The 15193-nt window shown below is 45.5% G+C and overlaps 1 protein-coding gene across 1 annotated transcript; it reads right to left on the minus strand.

Annotated features, from left to right (window-relative positions):
- Nucleotides 1–2223: 2223 nt before the first annotated feature.
- Nucleotides 2224–15099, minus strand: LOC142376439 (BRCA2-interacting transcriptional repressor EMSY-like). Its single transcript, XM_075459952.1, has 11 exons — nucleotides 15025–15099; nucleotides 12921–13197; nucleotides 11117–11253; nucleotides 9947–10120; nucleotides 8771–8981; nucleotides 8295–8462; nucleotides 7266–7421; nucleotides 6909–7054; nucleotides 4701–5261; nucleotides 4064–4462; nucleotides 2224–3223 (listed from the first exon to the last, which is right to left on the minus strand). The coding sequence occupies exons 1-11, from the start codon at nucleotides 15097–15099 to the stop codon at nucleotides 3041–3043; spliced, it is 2487 nt and encodes an 828-aa protein (XP_075316067.1). The 3' UTR covers nucleotides 2224–3040.
- Between the last annotated feature and the right edge of the window lie 94 nt (nucleotides 15100–15193).

Raw genomic sequence — 15193 nt, forward strand, 5'->3', positions numbered from 1 at the left:
ACAAATTTAAACACTCACCTGTCGGCCAGGTGGGGGCGGGGCTTAAACACTCACCTGGCAGGCCCCAGCCTTAACCCTAACCCTAACCCTAACCCCAGCCCTAACCCTAACGGCTCCCCATATATATATATATTTACATTATTAATTAATTGATAGCTTAAACCTAATTTTATAACATTTTGTTTCATTATTGACATTGTTAAGCCCTTATGATGAGTAAAAATGCTGCATGACAATGCTTTAAAAATAAAAGTTTTATTCAATGATCACAATATAGCACCACTTCCACAAAAACAACTTCAAATCAGTTCAACAGTTTGAAATACAAACAGCCACCGCAACACGAAACAGGATCAAAGCAGCTCCATCACCAAAAAAAGGGGGGCCACCATACACAATGATCCACTACGGTGCTGCTGCTATTAAATGAAAGGATGAAGGATAAAAAAACATGTGAACCGCTACAGATGAAGAACTCGCTGTGTTAAACCACTCAAAGACTACAGGTTGAGAAACACCCGCTGTTTGAGCTTGGAGGGAGAGAGAGGGGGAGAGGAGGGAGAGGGGGAGAGAAAGAGAGGAGGAGGAAGAAGAAGAGGAGGGAGAAGAAGAGGAGGGAGAAGAAGAGGAGGGAGGAGAAGAGGAGGGAGAAGAAGAGGAGGGAGGAGAAGAGGAGGGAGAAGAAGAGGAGGGAGGAGAAGAGGAGGGAGGAGAAGAGGAGGGAGGAGAAGAGGAGGGAGAAGAAGAGGAGGGAGAAGAAGAGGAGGGAGAAGAAGAGGAGGGAGAAGAAGAGGAGGGAGGAGAAGAGGAGGGAGGAGAAGAGGAGGGAGGAGAAGAGGAGGGAGAAGAAAAGGAGGGAGGAAAAAGACACTCAGAGCGGGTTGTAGTGATTTGCCGAGACGAAGTCTCGGCATATTTCACTACATCCCGTGAGGGGACGCGCCTCCGTGCGCGGGAGGCGTGTCGTCGCCAGCCGCGAGCGAGCTCTATTTATCTGCCTCTGAGAAGCACATCTTCTCACTCACGGTTGCGTCTATTTCAAGGGAAAAGGCTTCAAACTGCCTTTTAACAGCTGGAAACAGCTGGCCTGCTGCTGCTGCTGCTGCTGCTGCTGCTGCAGCTGCTGCTGCCTCCTCTCTCCCTCTCTCCCCCAGCTGGGAGGACTCCTCCCTCCTCACCTGGACTCTGGATGCTGCTGCTGCTGCCGCTGCTGCCTCCTCTCTCCCTCTCTCCCCCAGCTGGGAGGACTCCTCCCTCCTCACCTGGACTCTGGATGCTGCTGCTGCTGCCGCTGCTGCACCTCCACCGGCAGCCAGAGGCATGATGGGAAATGTGGGCCGGCTTTGTCTCTTCTCCTCTTCTTTCTTGACTTGATTTATTAGCATTTATCATTATTATATATATATATAGATGACTCACACAACATGTGCTTCACAAAGCTGTTCAGCACATTATTTACACTTACAGGTGGAACAGACTGGGCTCTGTTAAGCAAGTAGCAACAAAAAGCTCCTTCAGATCATCAGCACGCTGGAAATGGGAGGCAGGGGGGCTTCTTCATTCAGCTATAATCAAAGCCTACGGACAACGGGACTTGTTTTGAAAGATTTTCTTCAACCAAGGAACATTTTCAATTTGCAGTCATACATCCTGTTTACATGTCCTTTCTCACCGAGCACAAGCAGATCACATTTAAGCCTCCTGATGGACTTTTGCTTTTTTCCGAACAAAGTTGGGAGGTACTCCTTCCCTCCACCCAATGACGTGAGCAGGTGATTCACTTTAAGCAACCGCACTGTTACGCAAGTCTTTCCACGACAAGGAAGAAAATGATCTCATTGCAGCATTGCTGATCCATTGCTCCGTACGTTCCAGTGTTGCAAAGAAATTGTTTGCGTCCAAACATAAAGAGAGCAAAGGACATTGCGTGTGTGGGGCTGCTCTTGTACCAAATTTGCAAGGCTCCAGTTTATCTGTGAAAACAAACAGCTTGTGCCTCTCATCTTAAAAACAAGCAACCATAGAGGATTCATCGAGCTTACACAAAGTGCAGAAAAAAACCCTCCAAACTTCCTGTCGGGGACGCAATTTTGCTCCAGCAACTCAACACTGAATGGACTTAATGACTTGAACTTTTAAAAACAAATTTATTCGGAAGATTTTTCTTTTTGTCGCCACCAAAAACAAACAAATAAACAAAAAAGAAAAAAACTACAACACACGCTCTACTCAGCTGTTTTATTGTGCAGATTAAATGACTTCTTTCAACTAGTCGTCTAGTTTGTAAAGGTAAAAAAGAAACACGCTTTAAACACGCTATGCAAAAGAAATGCACATTTCTTGAAATTGTCACTGTAGCTTTTTTTGTTTTTTAAACTCCAGAGTATATCTTACAACAGGAAAAAAAAAAAAAAAAAGTACATAGCCTACATCGTTTTCATTTGACCATACAATTCGCAGTAGCAGATATGTTGAACTCAATCTGTCCTCCAGGACTCTTCTGCTTCTGCTTTATGCTCCTGGCAGAAAAAATTCAGTCAGCTTCAGCTTTGTTCCCTTTTCAGAAAACTTAAGCCTCCAAAGTTTTGGAGGGTTTGCCGTTACAAAACACACTTTGTCCGATGACACCAGCGGTCCGTTACCAAGCCGCTCGGGACAGCCATCGGTACATATGCGCTGTACGTCTTCTGAAATGTACAGTGGGCCCAAATGATTCCAAATGCTCGGCATCACCAGCGTGTAAATGTCTCACCGAGTCCTGCGAGGAACGGAGTTAACGCGCTGGAACGTTGCATGTTTGGAGAGGCCGCTTTCCAACTGTCTGGGACTAAAACTAATCCTTTCACCTCGCTCCCACATTTGGCAATCAAAAACACATGGTGCCATTAGTTGTGGAGAGGAAAAGAAACTAATGTTTTACACACACACACACCCATACATACAGACTCATACAAACAAAAGCAAGTCTTTGTCGGCTTAAACAAATCATCGGTCTGCTGGTTCCAAGCGAAAAAAGTGCCACGCTCCTGAGTTGGGCAGACTACGGCCGGTCGGGGGGGCTGGCGGCCGCGGCCTCGTCGTTGCTGCTGTCCACCTCCTGCTCCGTGGGGCTGTCCTCCTCCAGCTGCTGGCTGGTGTAGTTGCTGATCTCCAGGAAGCCGCTGGGCTCCACCACCACGTTGGACTGGCTGGAGTCCGGCAGGATGGAGAACTGGGGGATCACCTGCGTGGATCACATTAGGATGTCAGTCCAGTTTCCCGTACACGTGTGTGTAAACAGGTGAGCTGGTGCTATGAGCTCGCAATTAAAAACATCACAATGGAAAATAATTCAGTGTCACGCATCATTGGCGTTTTCTGAACCGGTAAAGGCCGAATTTACCACTTCCTCCTTTTCATTTGAAACAAATAAGCTCTTTCCTATGTACGCTACTATTTTTGGACTCAGCTTTTATTGTATAGTTAATTCCACCATATGTGCAGGACGTGGAGCTGAAATGATATTCATCTCCGGTGAGATAACCAGGTAGTGAGGAGGCAGAGCTGCTTTCATCTTCAACTTCTCCAGGCTACACGTCCAAGTATCCCATCAGAGTTTGCTCATTCCATGTTGTAGAGCAGAGCAGGAGGCTGCGCACATGGTGCAACGCTAGTACTACTCCAACTAAAAATGTTCTTGTGTTTACTGCCTGGTTTGTTGAGAATTTGCCTGTGAAATTAGAAACTGACACGGCCTCTGTGAGCTACCAGAGAGGAAAAAAAAATGAACAAAGTTTCAGAGCATCTCGGGATTGAATCTACAAGTCTGTGGAACTCTGCTGAAGGGGCTAAAGACCAAAGATAGTGCTACATTTCACAATGAGAGTTGTCCAACATTTACAAAAAAGCTTTCCATTTGGAAACGTAATCATCTTCTGCTCTCAGTGCGGCACGTTTAATCTGCTGACAATCATCCCACTCACTGTTATTAGCAAAGACTGATTCATATGGCCTTTCAGCACAGGACTGACAGGCTCAGGCTTTGGGATTTATCACCCCAATCACGTTGTAACAAGAAACTTACCTCGATGACTTCCAGGTCGTCTTTGCTCCTCTGCGCTGCGAGGCCCTGCATGCGGCCCAACTGCTGGGGCTTTGTGTGACGCGTGCCGGCCTCCGAGCTGCTGACCAACTGGCCCGAGTCCAGCGTGCCCGACGCGGTCTGGACCGCCAGGGCTTTTCCCAGAGGGCCGCAGTCGCTGGAGGAATCGACCACCATGGGCTCCGTGCTGGGATCGATCTCCGCCTCCATCATGGAGATCTTCAGGATGTCCGAAACGGAGGGCTCGTCCCCCGAGGGGCCAGAGCTGGACTCTGGGATCAGTTTGGCAGCTGCCTCCCCGCTGCTGAAGACCGGCGACGGGTGCTGCGAACTGCCAAAGGTAATCTTGGTGACCGTGGCACTCTGCGTGATGATTGGCTGCTGTAGTCAAGATATTTCAAAGGAAAAAAAAACACACATCACATGCTCATGTCTGTCAAAGCCATGTTTTAGTGACATTCTCCTGTGTAGTTCGAGGCCTCAAAGAGCAGCTGCTGCTGCAGCCGTCATCGTACAATTACTGCGTGACACTCGTCAGAAGCTCAACGCGAGTGACCATTTTTGAGGCGCAGAATCTGGGACTATCAGCCTGAATCGGTTCCAGGTGGGCAGCACTCACCTGGCTGGATGCGGCCTTCTCAGTGCCGACAGGGTGGTGCGCCTGCAGTGGAGGAGGTTGGGACATGGGCGCGTGCAGGGGCCTGTGGTGAGAAGTGGGGGCGTGCTGCAGCTTTGGGAGCTGTGGTGTCACCAAGGGCTTGGCGGGCGCGCAGGGCCATGCCATCTTTGCGGCGGCCTGGGGCGGTGCAGCCAGGGCTCTGTCCTTGGGGCTCTGGGTTAAGGCCTGGGGTTTGGGCTGAGTCTGCTCCCGTAGTTTAGGGATTTTCTTCATCAGGGGAGCGGCCGAGGAGGAGGAGGAAGAAGACGGGCTAATCTGAGGTTTGCTCTGCAGCTGTGGCGGCGGCGGCGGCTGGGTGGGAGCAGAGCCGTGCCGCTTCTGCTCGGCCTCTGCCTGGCTGGAGGGGGGCGGCTGAGCTGCGGCAGAGTGAGCGCTCGCTTTGATGGGATCCCACGCCGGTTGGCTGGAGCGGTAGAACAAGCCTGTCTGAGGGTCCAAGGTGTCGCCCTCCAGCTCGCCCACCTCTAACACGGCCTCGGTTTTACCTTTACTGTCCGAGGGCTAAAACCAAACAAAGAAGAGCGCTGAAGGATGTTGGCACATAAAAGGGGCACTATACTCATCCCCAGAGCGCTGTGAGGGGCTCTGCAGGGGCAGCAGCACAATTATGCACAGAAACAAGACAATCTGATGGCATTCAAGTGAAATGCAAGAGACATTAAGCACATTCTTTTAGCTCTTTATGTAGACACTCACAAAAACCACTTTGTGCACAATGTCATTGCAACAGAAATCTCACCAGGTTGGACCTATTTATATTCACGGATCACAAGTATTAACTTTGTTCAATCCTATTTGCCGATAGGGTCATATGGCTTATGATAGGCTTCTGAGTGATTGAATGAATATAAATGCTGTCCAAATCTTCCTCTGACACAGGTTCCCCTATCACTGTTAAATGCAGTTGCCTTGGCATTTCATCCCGTCACCCGAGCCAAATGAATGGCAGAAATCTCTGCAATGTGGGAAAAATGCTCAAATATTCTGTCCGATTGTGGGAAATATGCAAGACGAGCTGAAGGAAAGATTATACACCGACGTTATCGCACTCCGGCTAGATTAAAGTGTTGAAGGAACTGTGTGTTTGAAGCGTGGCTGCTGTGGCTCAGTAATTCCTTAACTCCTCTGCCGTATCCGTTAGGAGACAAATATCAAATGTTCTAGGGGGAACATTTTCTGCTTTCAATGTTGGGTAAATCACGGAGAAAGACTAAGCCTGGGAACTGGTTCATTTCACGGCTAAGCCAGCATCTGGACACTCAACCATGTTCGGTTGGTTAAAGGGCAAAGCAGAAATAGAAGGGACTTTTCCCCCTGGAACGGTTTTGTCCTCGCATAAAGAGCGATAAGCTATCGAGTTTCCCACCTGCACAGGTGATAGCAAGTTTTCTTTTCAGTTTCACTTCAGCTCTGTTCTTCTCTCCATTTACATTTTGTCATGCTTAAGCAACATGGCAATGGTGTAACGTGCCAAAGCAGCACGGCAACGTGCACGGAAACTTAAATCCACCAGAGCTCTGGCTGTAGTGTTCAGTCTCACACACAGCACCATCGCATGAGTGCCATGGCTCTCATCTGGCTTCTGGTTTAAGTGATCAGCGTCTAAATGATCCAACGCTGTTGCTTTAACGGGATTGATAAAAAAAACATTCTTTCACGCATTTCAAATTTGAAAAGGGCTCACGGCACCAAGCGGTGACAACTATGGAAAAGAGTCAAAAACATTGCACATCTAGCAGCAAATCAGACTTTTCTCAGAACGCTTTCATCTGAAACTGCAGTGCTTTCAAGCGGAGAATTAATTCCTGTGAAAGCAGACTGAAGCGTACTACTACCGACGAACTCGCACACCTCCGATGCCCCCGTTGTCAAAGCAGTCTCAGAGACAGGCGTCATTGGAAATGAATAAATATTTGAACCGTTTATTTAGCTCAATTTGTTCATTCATTTGGAAAGTCTTCTTTGGTGAGACGACCGTTTACCGTCTCAGCACCACATTCAGAGGTATTTATCCATGAGAGAAAAAAAGCTCGGCCTCGTATTTCCTCAGTAAACAGTGCCCACTTAGTTAGTTATAAACCTGGACCTGCCAACCACTTCGCTTTCCCTGTAAACAAGAGAGCATTTCCTGCTCTGAGGAACCCTCACCGTGTGCCACGCCGCAGAGGAGACGGCCACTGGTTTGGTTACCACGGTAACTTGGCTGCTGTTGTTAAAAGGCTTCCCCGGATGCCGATTGGAGGGCGTGGCCACGTTATTTTCCTCCGAGGAAACCCCCACTCTGCTGGCTTTACCTGCAGTGGAATCGCAGTATTAATACGCAGGACAGGATTCACATACTCACACAGGGGAGTCGGACAAAAGGGAACCATGTGCCAGATTGGAGATTTTAGTTTGTTGATTTGTTTCTTTGTTCCAGAGAAACTGTTGGCTGGCCAACTGAAAAGGGAAGTGGACAGTGGATATTGTGCCTGGGTGTGTGCCGCGGACAGACTGCAGGTGTACCTGGGGACGCGTGCTCAGTGCTGGGCTCCGCCTCTGAGGTGGAGGGTCTGGGGGACTCGGGGCTGGGCTTCTTCTCCTGGGCCCGTTGGATGGGCACAGCCATCTGGCTGAGGTCGATGGTGTGCTGCCTGAGTTTGGACTCTGCCTTCTCTTTCGCTGATGGGAGGAAAAAAAAACATGTATTAATCCTGGCGTGGATCTTTTGAACAGTTCGTAGAAAGAACTTGATAGTTATGACCACTGTTGATGTGCCGATGAAAGGTTTATTCATATTCCAACCATCAACATCAAACAGATGTTTTAATCTTTAAATATGACGAGATTCGCCTAAAACATGTCAAATGAATCCTCTCTCACACGAGCCTGCTTTAAATAAAAGGCTGGTCTCCTGCGCTTAAGAACAAATATTTGAGAAATCACAATATTTTTAGTATAAACATCTGGATATCACGTGTTTTTAAGGCAGAGGACAACAACGCTGGGCATCAGCTCTGGGAATAAGTAGATCTGATAAACAGCCGTGGTTTCATGAGCTAAATAGTAATGACCTCTTTTAGGGGATTTTCAGTCAGGAGTAGATAACATCACTGACAGTTTTTTTTAACGCATGACGCCATTTAAGTGGAAGACTCGTTTCCACCTTCAAATCGTACAGGAAAATCTTCCCCGTCGAGGACTCCCCCAGCCTGCTCCTCAGGTTTGCTGTCCGGTGAGCTCATTGTGGAGCAAGGGCCCTCGAGCGGAAAACATTATTTACCGTGAGCCGTCGGCTCTGTGAGCCACAGCAGTTCATGAAAGGACATAAACGTACGTTTGGGGGAGAGTTTCCAAAGAAACTTGGAATCTGGTGGCAAAGTAAAGGGGATGTGGAGTCCACGCATTTCAGCACCTGAGATGCTTTTTCCAGCTGTTCTTTAGGTGAAATCCTTTGTGCGTATTGTCAACACTGCTGTCCTCAGCATGTATACAGGTGGTTATGACCCCCCCTCCTCCTTTTTTTTTTTCTCCCCCAGTGACATAAAAGCTCACCTGTTGTCTGCTGGAGCTCAAAGAGGGCTTTTATGGTGGAAGTGGCAGACTGGGATTCCCCCCCAGTCCCCTCCTGGTAGATAATAGTAGGGCTGGACTCCACGGCTACTTCCTGTTCAGCCCAATCGCGCTCTCTGGAGGACACCGTCTGCACCGCAGGCTGCGGCTCTGGGGAGAAAAGAGAAACTAGGAATTTTACAGCCTCCGTGTCAGGATGGGGCAGGGTTGGGAAATGAAGCCTTCACTTCAGGCGCGAGTTCAGGATTGAACTAACTCACTAACTGCAGACCAACGAGGGAAAATGATTCCACGCGTTTAGCTGGAACCATTCTTGCAAGTTTGTTTCCAAGACCATAATAAATCATCCTGAAAGGAGATTTTTCATACAAAAACAAAAACACAAGCAGCAATGACTGATTTGTCTGACCTCGTCCTGCATCGCCTTTAAACCACAGAAGAAGTAAACGGCGGCGTACCTTGACTGCCGCTGTGGGAGGTGTCGCCGGTTAAGCTGCTGGCCTCTGGAAGGCTGGCGGCCTCGTCCTTGGCGGACCCGTCCTGGCCCGAGGTTTGACCCTGACTGATCTCTGCAGAGCGGGTCACCTGCTGCAGCGTCTCGGTCACCAGCTGCCTCGTCTGTTCGCTCACCACCGCGGCCTGGAAGACCGGCTTAGGCTTGATGAGAACCTGGAGGTGAAACCAAAGGAGCATTCAGTGTCTTTCTTTTTGCAGGTGCTCCTTCACTAACACCAGGCGTCATGTTCCAAATGTGACTTCTGGAGTGACAATAGGGTTCATTTTGTAGTGCAGAGATACTCACTGCGCGGCTCCTCCAGCTCTAATTGGCGGCTCGCACTCGCATAGTAGCTTATAACAATATGGTAACAATAACAATACATTTTTTCAAATTACACACAGCGAATACTGCAGAGTGTTAAGTATTTTTTATTAAGTTTGCGTTTTTGTAGTATTAAGTATTTTTATTAAGTATTAATTAAGGCTTAATGAAAAACAATAGTGAGCATCAGTGTTGTAGTGTTGTTGATCCACACTGATGAGTGTCACGCTTTGTGCATGTCAACTAGTCTGAAAAAATAAAAATGAAAAAAACTCTGTGGAAAACAGTTAAGAGCCTACAAACAAAAGGAGGTAAATTGGTGCCGTTTTCGTCATCGGAAAAATAGTTTTTTTCTTTTTTTTTATGGTTACAAGTCAGACCGACTTAAAAATATCAGGTGATTTCTCACAGTTTACCCAGATTTACTTTAGATTAATCTGAAACTGCAAAGTGGATCATGTGTGGGCGTCCCATACAGTATTCACTGTACATATATAGACAGCGAGCTGACTCACTGACCTCAGTTTCCCCTTGATGAGAGAAAACTGAAACTGAATTCAGATTATATTTAGACAGGAGTGACGAGTTCGAAATTGAAACAATGACATCTGCAACTACTAGAGGTGTTTGTTTTCATTCAGTCCTCAACGTTTTAGGTCAAAGTGCTAACATGGCCACAAAAAAAAACAAAAACATGGCAAAAAACTTACACAATGGGATTTACCCAGTCAAGATATATACAGCTCGGTCTGTAGGCGAACTATCCCTTTAATTAAACCGATGAAGCGCTGCTGTGGGTGGAAACGGATCTCACCTGGGTCTTGCCCTGCTGGCCGTAAACGATCTTGGTTGGGATGATCTTGGTGGCGGTGGACTGGGATCCGCAGCTCATGCCTTTGGGCTGGGTGACGATCATCTTGGTAATCGGCCTGGAGGCAGTGATGATGGCTGGTTTGGTCCCCTGAACTGCATGCAGGCTCTTGTCACCCTGCAGCACACACGCATGCATGTTTTAATTTTTTAACCAAAGAGTCTGTCAGCTCAGTTTCAATAGGAATTACGATTTATTTAAAAGAAAATAATATGTTGCCACAAAGGCCAGCGGAAAACTGCAGCAACGTTGAATAAAAAACAAAAAGTAACCTTAATTCAGACAAAAATTCATCAAACGATATTTAATAAGTCACCTCAGTCATTTCCAGTCATTATGTAAACAGCTTGAGGCCTTAGCACCAGTGATCGCATCAAACAAGGCGCATACTCTAAAGTGTCTGAAGGACATACTGATACCTGCTAAAATATTCAGATGGAACCAAAAGCAAGATAGCTTAGCTTAGTATACAGCTAGGAGACAGAAAAAAAAAACAGCACGCCCGTCTCTGTCCAAAAGATCTAAAATGTACCCATCTATAGAACGTTAAGTTGATGTTACGCCATGCTGAAACCGGTTTGTTTCCGCACCACATTGTTAGGATCCTGTTTGCAGTTTTTATGCACACACTTTAGGACTAGCGTCTAAAACGATGTTTCCATCTATTCATCTATTTTGACACAAAAAAAAAGCTAAACAATCTTGTAACTTCTCTTACTTGCAGTTGGAAGATTTAAAATAAATCCGATGAAACCCACCATCAATAACAGAATAAAATTAACTCACATCAGATTGTTTTGATTTGATAAAAAGCCCGAAGAACGGATCAGATTTCGTCACAACACCGGTTTGTAATTAACAGATTAGCAAAATTTCCCCAAAATGAATACAATTAAAGCTACTGTCTACTTCCAACTCTGATAAAGTCACTTATGAGAGCATGGTGACCCATGTTTTACATTTTATATGCAGAAAACAAGCAGGATAAGAGTTGTAATCAGTGAGCTTTGGAGGAGCTGTTGGGCTGATCCTTGAGCCGGGCTACTCGTCTCGCTCTTTCATACGAAAGGTAAGTTATTACAGAGGCATATAACTCTCCTTTTTTAAACTGACCCCAGCGTTTAAAAGCGTGGTGACCACATTCTTGCCCGGCAGTCCTTGGATGGTCGCTCCTTTGCCTGTGGTTTTCTGCACCACGATGACGTTCGGCTTGGACGTCATGGGGATGGTGGTGATTTTAGTCGTCGTGCCTGAGGAAGAAGGAAAGCTTTCCCAGTGAAAGAGTGACTGCTCAATATGGATCCAATCACAGTGCAAAATATGACCCAAGATTCCCACAATGGACAGAAAAGGGAATAACTGCTTGGTGTATGTTAGGAAACAAAGGGGAGCTGATGAGTTTCGAAAGACTCAGAGAAAGGTACAATTTGGATGCGAGTGAACTCTTTAGATATTATCAAGTGAGGGACTACTATAAGAAGGAGATCAAGTCAGATTCCTCCAGGGAAGTGAATGATGTCATCCGAATTATAGTGAAAGCATATCAGGAAAGCAACATAAGAATAATTTCATCATTATATCAAGGGTTGAACAATAACAACAAGCATTCAACTACATATTTTAAGTTGAAATGGGAGGAAGACCTTAGTTTAGAAATTTCAGATGAGGAATGGCATGAAATGTGGAAGGAAATCTGGAGAGAGTTCGCATGGAAGAGCCTAATCCGCTTTTTTATTACACCGAAAATGAAAAGTAGGCAACTGAATAGTCGTCAGAAGTGTTGGCGGGGATGTGGATCTTTTGATGTGAACCATTCTCATGTTTTCTGGAATTGTCAAAAAATAACTGTGTTTTGGGAAATGGTATGTACGGAGCTAAAGAAAATATTAGGATATGGAGTGTCAAAGACCTGTTCAGTGCTTTATCCATGTAAATTTTCAGAAGAGACTGTTGCAGGGTGCTCGCTCTTTTTCCAAATTAAAATTCCAGACTTTTTTTAAATCTGATACTCCCCCCCATCAAGACCTTAACTATATGTACTTGTAACTTGTGTGCCTACTGCCTACTTCAGATTGTACCAACTGTGTTTATTAGAAATGTTCATTTTTATAGGCTAGTATTCAATGAACAAATGCATTCTTCACAGTAAATGATGCTTTTACTGATGAAAACGTTTCAAAACATGAAAATCAAAAGTACATGAATTTCACATCAAACAAGTGTCACAAAAACTATCTATAAACAATGAATGGATGGATGGATGTGTGTAGAATTCAGTCTCTTCACTCACATCTCATCCCATTAGGCTAATACAGTACGTGACCAGTTAGTAAAATTATAGTTTTATAGCCCACCTTCCTATTTCTCATTTCACAATGCCTTTGAGCATACTGTAACATTCTACCATACATTTATTTTCCATACTTTATTAAGACTTTCACACAAAATTCAAGACTTTTCAAGGTCTGGAAAACAGTGCTTCAAAATTCCATACTTATTAAGACTTTCAAGACTTGCGCAAGCACCCTGTGTTGCCACAGGTGACAGCTACTTGATCAAAATATTGTTGGTGGCAGGCAAAAAAGCCATCACTGGGGAAAAGAAACACCACCAACAAAAGATCAGTGGCTCTCAATTATGGAAGAAATCTTTCTAATTGAAAAACTGACACACATATTGAGGCTTCAGGAAGCTCAACTGGACAAGAAATGGCAGAAACGGACACTATACGCTATAAGGCTCAAGATGATATTGGACAGTAATTGATGAAAAGACTAATCCGCAAGATGGTAATAATTTGATGTATTCCAAGGCAGCTTTTTGTTTAAGTTGATTGTGTTTGTATTTGCTTTTGTTGATTTGTCAATAAAAATTTGAAAAGTGACAAAAAAAGAAAGAAAGCGCACAACTGACTCACCAGAAACAATGTTGCTGCTAATGATCTTCCCGCCCAGAGTGGCCAGAGATTTGGGCACCACCGTGATGATGCTGCCGCTGGTGGTTTTGACGTAGGTGGTACCGCCGCTGGAGGCTGATATTCTGGCACCGATGTTGGGACTAACTGTGGGCCTCGTGTACGTGGCCTGGGTAGCTGCACGCACAAATGCTGCGTTAGTAGATAATAAACAGATGTTTGGATTAAACCTTGGAATGTGTCCATGACTTTTGAATGAATGAATTTTCTCAAATCTCCACTTGTAAAATTAGAGCATTCTCTAGGTAACACAGTAACATCTTTTAACATGATATCAATTTTAACAACACTTTCAATGTGAAATAATGCACACATTTTACTAAATAACATCTTGCTAGCAAACGATCTTGCTAGCAAACAATCTTGCTAGCAGACGATCTTGCTAGCAGACGATCTTGCTAGCAAACAATCTTGCTAGCAGACAGTCTTGCTAGCAAACAGTCTTGCTAGCAAACAGTCTTGCTAGCAAACGATCTTGCTAGCAGACGATCTTGCTAGCAGACGATCTTGCTAGCAGACGATCTTGCTAGCAAACAATCTTGCTAGCAGACGATCTTGCTAGCAAACAATCTTGCTAGCAGACGATCTTGCTAGCAAACAATCTTGTTAGCAGACGATCTTGCTAGCAAACGATCTTGCTAGCACACGATCTTGCTAGCAAACAATCTTGCTAGCAGACGATCTTGCTAGCAAACATTCTTGCTAGCAAACATTCTTGCTAGCAAACATTCTTGCTAGCAAACAATCTTGCTAGCAAACGATTTTTTTTTTTTTTTTTTTGCTTTACATATACAAAAATAGTGTTTTTTTTTAATACGCTAGCCGACCATCTTGCTAGCCATTTGCTTCACATATCATTGATATCACTCACCCGAGTTTCCACAGTAAGCTACCATTATCCAGCCCCGTCAATGTCAGCGATATACACCATGCAGCACTCCCTCTCGCACACTTTATCCTCGATTCTTTTTTCCTTTAGAATTTCCTCTGTGCTTTGCATCTCACCGCTCACATGGCTGGGCTCTCTCCTTATGCTCGGGTTTTTTCCTTCCTGTGCTTGTCCCTCACACATGCACACAAGCGGAGGCTAGGGCCTGCAGTCTCTACAAGTGCCGCCAAGGATCTAAACTTCACTCGCGCAGCATTAATCTATTGGTGAGCCGTAGCTCCACTTTCAGTGTGCGCGTCACACCTTCACCCACAGCTCAGCACCCACTTCAGTCTGATGCCAAATCGCGTGCTGATAAATTTCAACTTTTTTAGCTTTTCAAACAACTTACTATAACTTTCATACAGTTTAACTGACAGAAACAAACGATACCTTAAAATGTAGGAAAACGTGTCCTCTTTCACACAAAGTCACACTCATTGAGCTCTGCCGCACATATTTCTTACAAATTGCCTCTGAGCCCAGAGGTCGCCTCTCCATTTCCATTATAAAGGCCTAAAGTCATCAAATTCAGGTGAAAAATGATTTTAAAACTGCCATAAGAAACGAGCCGCACATAGTAGCCGAATGGAAAGGACACCGCTGGCTTCTGCCGTCTCTTGGGGCGCTTACGGTCCAAGAATTATTCGGATTCGACTTTTACTTTCTGAGCAGCGACCCGTTTGTCGGAGACAGTCGAGCGCAGTCAAAGTTATAGTGCAGTTTTAAGAAGCCAAAGTGAGCGCACCTGTCAGAGACACAGGCGAGCCGCACGCGCTCCTGTTACCGGGGCAACGCCTCGTTAGCCGGCTGTCACATCAGCAGTGACGTCAGCAGTGGCATCTGCATCTGCTGAGAGACACGATGGGTCAGACTTTGCTGCCGGGACAGGGGTTACACTTTATTTTCAACAATGGCCGATTCAAAAAAACTCATTCAGCCTCGTCCTATTTAGCTTCACTTCACTGTCAGAAATAAAGGTACACAGTGGTACAAATATGGCTCATCAAGGTACACAAATGGACCTTGATGAGCCATATGTGCTCAAGGAATTCTTTGTCTGCCATTAAATCATTTACAATGCTGATTCTCCTCGTAATGGGAGACATTTTTCCTTGCCTTGCGCATAGGCGTCACTTCGTCCTCCGTATTCTCAACAGGCGTCTCGGTCTGAGACTCATTTGAATCGGCCATTGTTCAAAATAAAGTTCCAAAAAGTCACAAAAATAATACTTTTCTTTCTTTCAGATATTTCAATGTCCAATCAACTTCAAAACAGCTCCCTTTC

Source organism: Odontesthes bonariensis, unplaced genomic scaffold, assembly GCF_027942865.1.
Source record: "Odontesthes bonariensis isolate fOdoBon6 unplaced genomic scaffold, fOdoBon6.hap1 scaffold_306, whole genome shotgun sequence".
Classification (NCBI taxonomy): domain Eukaryota; kingdom Metazoa; phylum Chordata; class Actinopteri; order Atheriniformes; family Atherinopsidae; genus Odontesthes; species Odontesthes bonariensis.